Below are 12,790 nucleotides of genomic sequence, written 5' to 3' on the forward strand. Positions count from 1 at the left end.
AGACTTTCTGTCCTTCGCCATACTGTTCATATGAACAAGTCCTTTACGGCAGTGGGAAGCCCCAAATGCCCAAACTCTGTGTTCATGACACAAACGACCTTCTTCCTTGCTCAGCTAAGAAGGAAAACAACAGGCCCATCCAAGTGATGGTCAACTATGAGGTCAACAAAAATGGAATTCTGGAAGAACTGCTCACAATGATAACATGCTTCTAAAGTGATGAACAGAAAGGGAAGGGTAAAACTACGCATTTTCATCTAAACATAAGTGTATGTGGATGGGGTACACTCAAAAACAGGTGGTTATCCTTGGCCTACAGGATCAAACATGGTCTAAGTTTTCTTCTTTCTTGTCTTTTCCAGTTTTCTTCTTTCTTGTCTTTTCCAGTTTTTCATTCAGAAAAAGTGCTACCTTCCAAAAGCAAATGCATGGAAATACAAGCCAGGTCACAGGAATGAACTGGTAGCGCTGGGACGGAGGTCAGTATGAGCCATTTAACGGAGGTGTATCAGCCTCTAAGAAGAACAGCTCAAAATACCCTCCTTCAAAAACCGATCTTCCAAGCCAAGAAAGCCGGAAGAAAATCCGCTTTTTCTAAGAACAATCATCCACCAAATGTCAGAGATGGACGAAGACGCCCCAGGACTGCACACCTGTGAGTATCTGCAGGCGGATCTGGGTCAGAGTGGTGAGCGAGGTCTGGTAGAGGACACAGATGTTGCAGACCTTCTGGACCTCTGCAGAGTCCACACGCTTACCCCCAACAGGCCTGAGAATATTCCGAACGGACGCAGACTTCTGAAACGCACGCTTCAGGAGATCTGGCATGGAGAGGAGAAGGAATGTGTGAGCAGACGTTCAGCCATCTGCCTGGTTTTACTCTGCAAAGAGCATTTCAATAAAGTGATTTACAGGCAGGGCTGGACAGTGGGGCGGCTGCTCTGACTCAAGTCCTTGCTCTGGGATAAATGAAAAAACCATTAACAATAGGCTTTTAGGTGCAACCCAGAGACCTCTTCAGAACACCAGAAAATATCTCAGACCAAGCCAGGCCTATTTGACTCCCACACGGGATTCTTTCACTAGGCCACCTGACCTCAGAACCACAGGGTAAAAGTCTGGAGGATGATATTAGGGGGAAGATGGGCAAAGACAGAGCGGGGTAGGGGTGGTCCTGGGGGATTCCCGGCTCTGGGCTTTAAGGGGGAAACAGTATCAAACTCAAGTAGTGATACTTGGTTTGGGTTGTACTCGACTTCAGTTTTAGACCTTCCTGTTTACATTTCCATCCTGATGAAGGGACACTGAGCTCCTGCTCAGGGACAGCTGCACGATGGGGCTCTGTGCCACACTGGAAGAAAAGTCACCCTGAACCTGGAAATCTGCCACAGGCAGGTGACTCCACCGGATTCCGTGTTAGTGGCATTTCCTGAACTTTTCTCAGAGAGGGCAACAAGAAACCTTTCCACAGAACCTATGACTAAGCAAAGGGGCAATGTGGGGGTGGCCCGGTCAGTGACCCAGCGTCCTCTGCATACAGACCCCCACATGGGAGATTTTCATGAATAGGGAGTCAGAAAAGGTCCACTTCCCTTAAGAAATGGGCCTTCTTTCTTTGTGTTAATGAGTAAGAGAAGATCCACAGACCCCCTTTCATTCTAGCTAAGAGAAATTCTGAGCCAGATGGAAGTTCATAGACCCCACTGCAGCCCTGAGGAACATCCATAATCTCTACACATAATCGTGATCTGGGTCACCTATTTGTTTCCCTGGTCCTTGTTTTCTAGCCCTAAGGGTTTTCTGTTGCTCTTTTGCTAAATGTGAACTTTCCTGAAGCAATCTTAAAGCCCATGTGGGAAAAGGTCGAGTGTCACAGAAGTGGAGGGGAGCAGACACACAGGGAAAGCAGGAGCTGCACCTGAGCTAAGCAGACCCATGGGCTCCCCCCCGGCCCAGCCACTCACTCTTCACAGGAAGCACATTCTGGGGGGATGCTGGCTGCACATGGGCTGGCTCCTGGTTCTCCAGCAGCTTCTTGCTCAAGATGTCACTGAAGAAGATCCGGATCAGAGGAACACCCCACAGGAACTGCAGCTGCTTGGTGATCAAGGGCATGGACTCGTTAAGGCTAGGAGAGAGCAGGAGACCAGGCACGTCAGTTCCACCTGATGGATGGCCACCCACTCAGCTCCTAGTGGGCCTTCCACTTGGAGGGCTGGGCTACGGCCTGCCAGTCAACATGGCAAATGAGAGGATAAAAAAAAGAAAGTGGGATCCACAGATGCCACCAAGGACCTAGATGCATAAGGCAATGCTCTCTTGGTCTTCTCTGCCACCCTTCCCAAGCTTCCTGTGCTGCCGACAGCATTCCTACTCAACCCAGAGCCCCAGGCTCCCCACAGCACAGTCCTCCCAGACACCCGGCTCTGTTCTTCATCCTGACCCCACCCCATTCACACCCGGTCGACAAAAGCTAAATGATGCTTGCTGTACTGCCTGTCCTCTTCTTCACACCTAGACTACAGGCCTGACCTGCAAGTCTCTGTGACCCCCCAACCTCCTAAGAGTCTCCTTCCCTTCAAGTACTCTCCCCCCGACTCCGCACAGTACCCCCAGCATTAGACTCACGCCTGAAATCTGCTTACTTTACCTCCCGGCTCCACATTCCATGAAGGCTCCTGTGGGCTCCCAATATCACAGGAGAAAGAGCCACCACCCACGAGCATGGGCCAAGCCTAGAGGCAGGCCCTTGACATGCCTTATCTCATTTGATCCTCGAAACAACACTATCCAAGGGACTGGGAATATTTCCCTGTGTTTCAGGACTGGAGAGTGGGGTAAAGCGGCTTGTCTAAAGCCCCCCAGAGCAGACCAGACTGCACAGTGCTGTGCTCCTCTGCCCCTCCTGCCTCCCATACTATCCCTCCTGTGTCCCAGTCACATCATGCTCCATCCTCTTCAGGCTGGGGTGTCACACGAGGGCCTGCCACCAGCTGGTCATTTGTCTTTCCAACTAGATGGCTCTCAGACATGAGGAAGAGATGCAATCTGGGGAATTCCTTCCCTGCTCCTCATTCTTTGCTTCCAGGGCAGCTTCCAGGAACCCAGGCAGATATCTGAACAGAAAAACAGCTGGGAGCCACAACCACCTTCACCCCTAAGACCCGCCTTATCTCAGTGAAGGGTACAGGTTTCACGTTGAAACTCATGATGCCATCTTAATTGCTCTCTTCTTGCCTAGCATTTTTAATGTTTTTGAGTTCTGTAATTAAAAATTTTTAAGTTGATATTCCACCTCTTGAAAAGGATGAGGTGACTTCTATCCCCTTTCAATCATGTATCTTATTTTAGCATCTCCAAAATACAACAGTCTAGGGGGTCAAGAAAAGCGATATTGAAAAAGAAAAAATAGTATTGACAGAGGAGATTCACAATTTACTAAAGAATTAAATACAAAATAAAATGACCCCCAAACAATTGCTGATATTTATAGGTAAAAAAAAAGAAACTGAAGGGATATTCACACGGGTAGTCTCAGGGTAGTGGAACAATGGGGTGGTTTTTATTCTCTTTTAGTTTTATCCAGATTTTATTCAATAAATATATATTACTTTTGTAACAGACAACACAACAACAAGCTGGAAGGAGGGAAGGAAGGGGGAGGTGGTGAGAAGCAGGCAGGGGACAGGAAAGACAGCAGTTTGCCCCCAGGACTCACCCGTAGTCCACTGACTGCGAGAACCAGCCAAGGACGGGGTGCCAGTGTGTCAGGTTGGACTTCTTCTGGGACACGTACTTCTGACAGTAGCACAGCATCTGGGTGAGCAAACTCACGAACCCGTCTGTCTCCTCCTCTAACACACTAGGGCTGAGGGCGCCCAAGTGCAGGAGGTTTCCTACAAACAGAGAGTGGAGAAAACGGAGTGTGGCAGGGCCAGGTGACCTGCTGCATCACCTTCACAGCCCTGCTCTCTGCCCAGGGCTCTTGCAACCATGTCCATGTGCAAAAACAAACTCCATGCGGAGAGGTTCCTGGTTTCAAATCTCGGCCCTGCTGCAGAGGAGCTGCGTGCCCCTCAACCCACCTCTCCAATCTGTTTCATAATTCTAAGACTGGAATAAGGCTCCCCACTCCTGAGGTAAGGATGACGGGAAGTAACGTAATGTCAGAGCCACAGAGGTATGATCTTTAGTGAAGTAACACTTCACTATTACACTAAGATATAAAAATCAAGTCAGTGTAAGAAAGGACCTCTGGAAGGGCATCTGAATGTTCTGGGAAATCACTGTTCAACACTCATGGAAGTTATTTAAATTGCCTCGTGTGAGGACTCTCACCATAAACTCTCTTAAAATTTTGCACAAGAAGCTTTTTCTATGTAAAATAGCTTCTAAGTGATGAGAATTACGTACCACTGTTGATTTCAAATGCTTCTCTCCATTTGCTCCTGTCCTGTCTTCAATCACAAGGAAAACGTTAAAAAGATGATGCAGGCCCTATTCTGATCTAACACCCCCGAACTGGGCCTGTCCTCCTTTCTTGAGAGGAGAATTATCCAGGTGATTCATCGCATTTTCATTTTTCCCTTGGCTGCCAGGAAGCCAAGCACCGAAATTCAACATTCATTTATAGTTACTCAACTAAGTTGCCAGGCTGATATATTTTCCATTGATTTTCTATTTTATGTGTCTGTTTTATCTACCTGAGTATATGTCTTTTAAGTACTTCCAAGTGTTACTAAAAACAACTCATGATCTCCAGAACAGTAAAAAACAAACACACTTGGACTTTTCCCGACACCCAGAAAACAGTCAAATTCCAGCCACGGATCCTCACCCATTAGACAAAGCGTATGGCATCCTTCTAAGCTTTCACATACATCACGGCATCGATCTTCGTTTCTTAAAAATGTGATGAACTTACGAAGCATGTCATGAGATTCTAAAACAGCGAGGCGCTGCAAACAATTGTAGACGGTTAGAGTGAGAGCTGACAGGAGGAATTTCCCACTAGAGCATGACCTCGATGGCTTGCAGATCAACTCTTGGATGCCAGACGTGCTCTCCATGGCCAGGAAGAAAGTCAACAAAGATGGGAACCTTGCTCTCTGGCCTGCTAACATGAGTGTGCCTACAGTGGCTACTGGCTTAGAAGAAATCTCAGGAGAAGTGGAAATTAACAGAGAAAACATTTATTCTCTAATTTCTAAGAAGAAAAGCAAACCCAGACTCGGGGGGGACATCACAGAGTCACTTACCTCAGGGGTCACTGTGCTGAGATGAGTCACAAGAGCAGGTACAGACATGACGTGGATGAGGAATGGCCGAATCAGATTGTCTGAAAATTGTGCGGCAATCACAGGGCTAGACATAGACAGATCACCTTATTCACACGGGTTTGTGAGTCACCCCAGAGCCAAAGAACCATTCTGCCAATGACCCCAATTCCCCTGGAATTTTGCTTCACAGTACTTCTGGGGAAAACTAAAGGTTGATGATGAGGACACCGGCAGGGGGACTGGCTGAAGCAGGGACAGTATAGTCATAGGGTACAGCTACGAGACAGATACCTGTTTTCAAGTTTTACTGACATGAGAGAATATCCATGCTGTAATAAACTTTAAACAAAACAGAATAAGGAACTATGTCCAGGGGAGGTGAGGGAGGAGATAATAACCGGGAGGAAGGAAAATACCTTCTGGAATGCTGGCACAATGCTGGGGAGTGGTACTTATGCAGGCGGGTTTACTATGCGATAACTCACCAACGATTAACACTTCAATTAAGCAATTTATTTTAAGTATGCATTATGATAATAATACTTAGATATGTACATACACAGATAAGCCCATAAGTATATACAAGTGAAAAAAACCCAAGAAAGACAGATCTAAAAAAAAAAAATGTTGATGTTTGGGTTGCAGAATCATGAGAGACATTTTTTCTTCCTTATACTATCCTATTCCATCCAGGTTTTATACAATATGCATGCAGTTCTCCATAAAAAGAAAAAAAGACAAATGTTATGAAAATAAGAGAATGATCCTTATACTGCACACCATATATAAAAATTAACTCAAAACGGATTATACACCTAAATGCTAGTTAAAACTAAAACTGTAAAACTCTTAGAAGAAAACACAGCAGTAAATCTTTGTGACCTTTGGTTTGACAATGATTTCTTACATAGGAAAAAGAAAAATCACAAAAATCTGGAGTGCCTGGGTGGCTCAGTGGGTTAAGGTCTACCTTTGGCTTAGGCCACGATCCCATCGTCCTGGGATGGAGCCCTGAGTTGGGCTCCGGGCTAAGCAGGAGTCTGCCTCTCACTCTGCCTCTGCCCCTCCACCTTGCTTGTGTGTGCATGTGCTTTCTCTCTCAAGATGGATGAAAAAACTCTTAAAAAAAATTTAAAAACCACAAAATCTAAAACTCTTGGCTTCAAAAGACACCATCATGAAAGTAAAAAGACAACCAGCAGAAAGGAAGGAAATATTTGCAAATTATCTCCTGATAAGGGACTTTCATTTGGAACATAAAAAGAACTCATACACTCAACAACAAAAGACAACCCAATTAAATAAAGGGCAAAGACATTTTTCTTTGAAAAACATTAAACAGACATTCTTCCAAAGAAAGAAGAGCAAATGGTTGCTAAGCACATGACAAGATGGTTAACATTGCAGGCCTACGGGTCAAACCGCAGGATCAAAACAAAAGGAAGGGATCACCTCACACCCAGGAAGAGAGCTTTGATGAAGATGGTAACAAGAGTTGGTGGGAACCTGGAGAATCTGTAACCCTCATGTATTACTGGTGGGAATGTAAGATGGTGAGGCCACTTTGGAAAAGTCTGGCAGTTCCTCTAAAAGTTCAGCACAGAGTTACCACCTGATCCAGCAATTACACTGCTAGGAATACACACAAAATGAAAAACAGGTCCACATGAAAAACCTACACATGAATGTTCACAGTAGCACCACTCAACATAGCCAAAAAATAGAAACAACCCAAATGTGGCATGTCCCTACCACAGAATATTACTCGGCTGCAAAAATGAAGAACGGACGCATTCTTCTTCTTCCATTTTTTTTTTTTTTTTTTTGAGAGAGAGAGAGATCACAAGTAAGCAGAGAGGTAGGCAGAGAGAGTCGGGGAAACATGCCCCCCGCTGAGCAGAAAGCCCGATGTGGGGCTCAATCCTAAGACCCTGAGACCATGACCCGAGCCGAAGGCAGAGGCTTAACCCACTGAGCCACCCCTGGATACATTCCAGGCACCCCTGGATACATTCTACAACACGGATAAACACACTGTTCAAAGTGAAAGAAGCCAGGCATGGAAGACCGCACGTTGTAGGATTCCATTTATGGGAAACGTCTAGAACAAGCAAATCCCAAAGATTAAATAGATTAGTAGTTGCTGGGGACATGGGAGGGGGCAGGGGGTGGGAGTGGGAGGGAAGGCATGTGGCTGGTAATGGCTATGGGGTTTATTTCTGGAATTAGACAGTGGTGATGATTGCACAAGTCTGTGATCTGTAAGAGCACCTGGGTGGCTCGGTCGTTAAGCGTTTGTCTTTGGCTCAGGTCATGATTCCAGGGTCCTGGGATTGAGCCCCACATCGGGCTCTCTGCTCGGTAGAAAGCCTGTTTCTCCCTCTCCTACTCCCCCTGCTTGTATTCCCTCTCTCGCTGTCAAATAAATAAATAAAATCTTTTACAAAATAATAAAAAATAAAAACCAGTGAACTGTATAGTTCAAATGAGTGAAAGGTAAAATATGTGAATTATAATTCAATAAAGTTATTTTTAAAAACACCAGAGGTCATGCAAGAAAAAAAAAAGGAGGTAGAACTTACAGGACGAAATTGATTATCTTCTAGCTAATACTTGCAACAAGCAAGTTATGTTACCAGTACTTAGACTATCAGAATTTGAATTATAAACTTTCACTGTCAAGGGTACCATTTTTGGGACAAGAAAACTAGTATGGCTAAAATGCTCAAAACACCAGAGACTCTGTCAACCACCTGCCTAAAGGAAGCTGAACAACCAAGCTAAACTCACTGAGCTGACTTGGACAAAAGAGAATTCTTTAAAAAGAGAATTAAATTACTTTCTCTATGTTAGAAAGAAGTGTGGATCAGGACTAAGCAATTACCCAGACAGAAGAAAAGCAAACCACAAGAGGATGTCACCAAAACTTTAACTCATCACTTCCTGCTTACAAGGGAACAACTGCATCTCCAAGGGGGAGCCAAGGAGTTACTTAGGATCCCACCCTAAGTAACTCTGCCTGACTGACCAGGAGTGAGGCACTGCAGGACTGTAAGGAGGCCAGTCTCAAAAGACCACACCGACATACCAGACACACCATTTCCCTCAATGCCTGGTTATCTATAGCCCCAGCACGAGGTCATCAAAATCTTCCTTTAGCCTTGTAGTTGTTGCACTTAAGCCTCAGGTGATAAATCCTACCAGTGTCCTGCCAGTGGTACATTTAGCAGGGTGCACCTTATATGCGGGTCTCAGTGGTAGGCACCTGGGCAGGGGAGGAGAGGACAAGGGAGGTTCACTGCACAGTGCCCACCAACAGAGAGCTCATTCTGCAACCAGGGAGAGGGACAGGCACATGGGAAAAACAGAAACCAAGCCTGGGCAAACCCGGGGCCTGGGTTATAAATGGAATGAGGAGAATTTGAGAAAGTTCAAATTCAACATATATTGTACCTAGAATAAAAAAATGTGTCCAGTAGGTGAGGCAAGTAGGCAAGTGTAAACAACAAGGAGTAGAGAGCATGGGCTCTGGAGTCAGGCAGCCTGGGTTTAACTCCTGGGCCTGCCACTTCCTGCAGTGTGACTGGGGGCACATGGCTTAACCTCTCTGGGCCTTAGCTTCCTCACCTATAAAACTGAGATTGGAGAATATGGTGAGTAGTCAGTTAATGTGAGCAGAAGTCTTAAAACAATCATGTGGCCCATAAATGTTAGCTATTTGCAGCATAAGATTTGGTGATCATATCTAAACATACCATTTATAATTTTGCAGACTTTCAGTAGTATACTCTAGTATGAAAAATTCATTAGATATCTCATTTTAAAAGAGATAACATTTTCAATTACATACAGATATTTTGATACAGTTAGAATTACATACAGATACATACAGTTACAATTACATACAGATATTCCTGGTCATTTTCAATTACATACAGATATTCGGGGGCGGGGGGGAAAGGCACACTGTTGAAGAAAAGAGCTTTAGAGCAGCCCGGCCTTTACAAGTGAGTATAGACTTGAGTATAGACTATAAGTCTATAGTAGGGGGTGAAAAAACCTAAAATGCTGGATGCCACTGTATTCTTAAGGGAGAAGAAACATGCTGGAACAGCTGGCTGTGACCCTCTTGGTGAATTACACCATGAATTACTACCCTCTCGGAGCGGGGGAGGGACGCTGGAACAGAAGGAAAGATCTGTGTTCTCAGGAGACAGAGGAGGAGGCAGAGCTGCTGCTGCCCCAGAGCTCAGGCATCCATGTGTCAGCCCTTTGCTGTCCCTGACAGAGCAGAGGGTGGGTGATACTGGAATGAGCCGCCCCAGAAGGGGACTCAGGAAAAGAAGTTGCAGGAAGCCTCCAGCTGGAAAACCTGCTTCTACCTACATCCTATGACTCATTAAATAGAACTCCTTTCAAGGTCTGCGAGGAAGGTATAATTTACTAGATAACCTGGTCTACCTCTGAACTAATTATAGCATCACTGGCTGACACTTGCTCCTCTGTCTTAAGGATCTCCCCTCTAGAAACGTGCTGTCCAACGCAGTAGCCAGTGGCCACGTGTGGTTTCCGAGCACTTAAAATGTGGTTAGTTCAGCGACAGATAGGCTGTAAGTATAAAATCCACCCCAAGTTTCAAAGACTCAGTATGAAAAGAAAGAAATTATTTTTTTTTGATGGGTTTTAATTTTTTTTAATTGAGAGACATCACAAGTAGGCAGAGAGGCAGGCAGTGGTGGGGGGGGGGGAAGCAGGCTCTCCGCTAAGCAGAAAGCCCGATGTGGGGCTTGATCCCAGGACGCTGGGATCATGACCTGAGCTGAAGGCAGCAGCTTTAATGCACTGAGCCACCCAGGTGCCCCGAAAAGAAATTATTAAGTTTATAACTAAAATAAATAATCTAAAAACACTGACTTCATGTAGAAATGATTATATTCTAGATACACTTGTTTACATAAAATAGATTATGTAATAAAATTACATAAGATTTAATTTTCCCCTTTTTTGGACTTTTTTTTTTTTTTTTTAAAGATTTTTTTATTTATTTGTTTGACAGATAGAGATCACAGGTAGGCAGAGAGAGAGAGAGAAGGAAGCAGGTTCCCTGCCGAGCAGAGAGCCCAATGTGGGGCTCGATCCCAGGACCCTGGAACCATGACCTGAGCCGAAGGCAGAGGCCTTAACCCACTGAGCCACCCAGGCGCCCCATTTTTGGACTTTTTAAATGCAGTTCTTACTATATTTCTATTGGACCAGGCTGTTCTAGACCAGCCTTGTCCAACAGAACTTTCCATGATGATGGGAATGTTCCTTATTTGTGTGGTCCAGTAAGGTCATCACTGCTTAGTCACATGTGGCCCGGAAGCACTTGAAACATGGCAAAACAAGGAACTGAATTCTTAATTCTAACGTATTTCTAACAGCCCCTGGGGATCAGTGGACAGCACAGTCTTGACCAGTGGCTCACATATGGTTCACAAACCAAATTCTGCCCACCGCATATTTTTCTAAATACAGTTTTATTAAAACACAGGCCCTTGTCGCTTCGGTATGTATTGTCTAGGCTGCGGTGTGCTGCAATGGCAGGGTGGCTGTGACAGACACCGTGTGGCCCACAGAACCGAGAATGTGTAGAAGCTGGCCTCTTACAGAAACAATGTGCCAACTGATCCTCTAGAAGATCATTTTCCAAAACAGTATTCCGTAGAAAAGGACCATTAACAGACACACTCCAGCACTGAAAAATCAGGCGAGGTTATTGCATATTCAGGAAGGTTTGGGCCAACATCAGATTAAACAAGCCCAAAGGTTCCTGAACCGCCAGACTTGTCGAGGGCTTCCCGTGGTTAAGTGCCCTGTGGATTAGCAAGGGGGGCAGAGCAGGGCACACTACCAAGCTGATTTGATCACAACACTCCCTCTGCCCTAAGTTTATTATTACCTTGAGGATTAAGGTTATTGGGTTACCTTATTAACCTCTTCCCCCAAGTTAGTGCTGCTTTTGACAGCTTAAGAAAGTTCCGGACCCAAACAGACCCAGCTCTGTGTACCTGATGATTCTCAGAATTGCAGGCATCATTTCCACAGGGAACTAGTTAGCTTCTTATGTATTTTCTATCTCTTAAGTGAAGGCAAACAGTACCTCCTCTCTGGGCCTCTAGATTTGAACATTTTAAACCCGTGTTCACAACACTACTCTCTTAACCCTCTGCTTGGCCCTTTGCTGGGCCTCCTCCAGCTCTCGGGTTCTATCAATTAAAAGCTCAAAAGGACAAATGCTTGTATCTCGGGCCCTTGGCACAATGAAAGCAATTCACTTTGAAAAGCTTCCTTCGATTGGGGGGGGGGGGGGAGAAAAGCTTCCTTCGAATCATGATGCCAAAACCTCAGGGACACAGACAGAAGAGCTGCCACAGATGGTCACCATTGAAGAATGACACTTCCGGTGAATTCTGATAAAGCAGGCAAGCCCAAACTGAACATAAGGAATAGGAGAAAAGGAAAGCAAGAGAAGCAAGCCTCTCGAAGCGTGCCAACCCCTCAGCCGGTGTCTGCTACTTACCGCAGTGCTAGAGAAAAGGTTGCAGTTAAAGTGCCTTTGGACAGACAAGGCCGGGGTCTCGCCAGGCCACGGGTTAACAGTACCTGAAAAAGAACACTTCAACTGGTCAGGGGACAACGCTGATTATATATTCACATGTATGTAAAAAAGCAGCGTGGAAGTAAAATGAGGGCTTCTGATAAAAAACTCTATTGGAATTTTTCTGAAAATTCTTCTGAAAAGAAGGGAGAGCAAACTAAGGGTTATCGCCTTCATGACACCACACCAACTCTCAATATCATATTTAAAATTTTGAAATAATAAAGAGTAAAAAAGTTTACAGCCAGTGAAAATACCAAACTTAAATCTCGTTTGTGTGTTCTTCCCGTATTCTGGGATCCAGAAGCTTCTCTCATGGAGATGAATGGCTGATGATACCACTTCTGGCCAGTAAGCCAGCTCACAGGATTTGTGTGAGGAGAAAAGGCAACCCAATCAGGAAGGAGCCGGCCCATCTCAGTACCAGGCAGAAGGAAGGGCTAGATCAATGCTACTTCTTAAACTCAACAATCCCAAAGTGTTTTTAAACAGTGGTTAGAGTTCTGACAATTCCCTGGGGGTGTGAGCTGGCACAGTAAAGCGCAGTGTGGACAGAAGGTGTTTGAGGACACAGCAAGAAAAGTAATTCCAGACACCACCCAAGAAGGAACCCAAGGGAACCAAGCCCTGAGGTGTCGTTCCCGATTTTAAATGTCAAGTGACTGGGTTATTCCTGGAGCCAAAGATGGAGCACAATAGAGGGATCCCAGGGCCACTGTCCTCCCCTGACACAAACCTGACACAAACTCAAGGCAGGGGAAGGGACAGGATGCCAGGCCTTAAACTCTCTTGCAAAAAGGTTTCTGTGGGGAAGGCACCAGATAGGCCAAAGAAATCAGTCGTAAAAATCCAAGTTCAGGTAGGGAAGAAC

General features: G+C 45.3%; 1 protein-coding gene across 6 annotated transcripts in view; it reads right to left on the bottom strand.

Annotated features, from left to right (window-relative positions):
* The window catches only part of UBE3B (ubiquitin protein ligase E3B), a 53,341-nt gene that overhangs the window by 29,665 nt on the left and 10,886 nt on the right, over positions 1 to 12,790 (bottom strand). For all 6 annotated transcript variants that reach the window (XM_045076722.1, XM_045076720.1, XM_045076723.1 and 3 more), the window contains 6 exons: positions 11,842 to 11,924; positions 5,259 to 5,364; positions 4,838 to 4,958; positions 3,719 to 3,896; positions 1,965 to 2,128; positions 654 to 821 (listed from right to left, as the gene is read on the bottom strand). In XM_045076722.1, the coding sequence (XP_044932657.1) occupies positions 654 to 821; positions 1,965 to 2,128; positions 3,719 to 3,896; positions 4,838 to 4,958; positions 5,259 to 5,364; positions 11,842 to 11,924 (820 nt within the window). The remainder of the gene's footprint in view (positions 1 to 653; positions 822 to 1,964; positions 2,129 to 3,718; positions 3,897 to 4,837; positions 4,959 to 5,258; positions 5,365 to 11,841; positions 11,925 to 12,790) is intronic.

This window comes from Mustela putorius, unplaced genomic scaffold (genome assembly GCF_011764305.1).
Source record: "Mustela putorius furo isolate JIRA1106 unplaced genomic scaffold, ASM1176430v1.1 tig00000193_pilon_pilon_pilon, whole genome shotgun sequence".
In the NCBI taxonomy this organism is placed as follows: domain Eukaryota; kingdom Metazoa; phylum Chordata; class Mammalia; order Carnivora; family Mustelidae; genus Mustela; species Mustela putorius.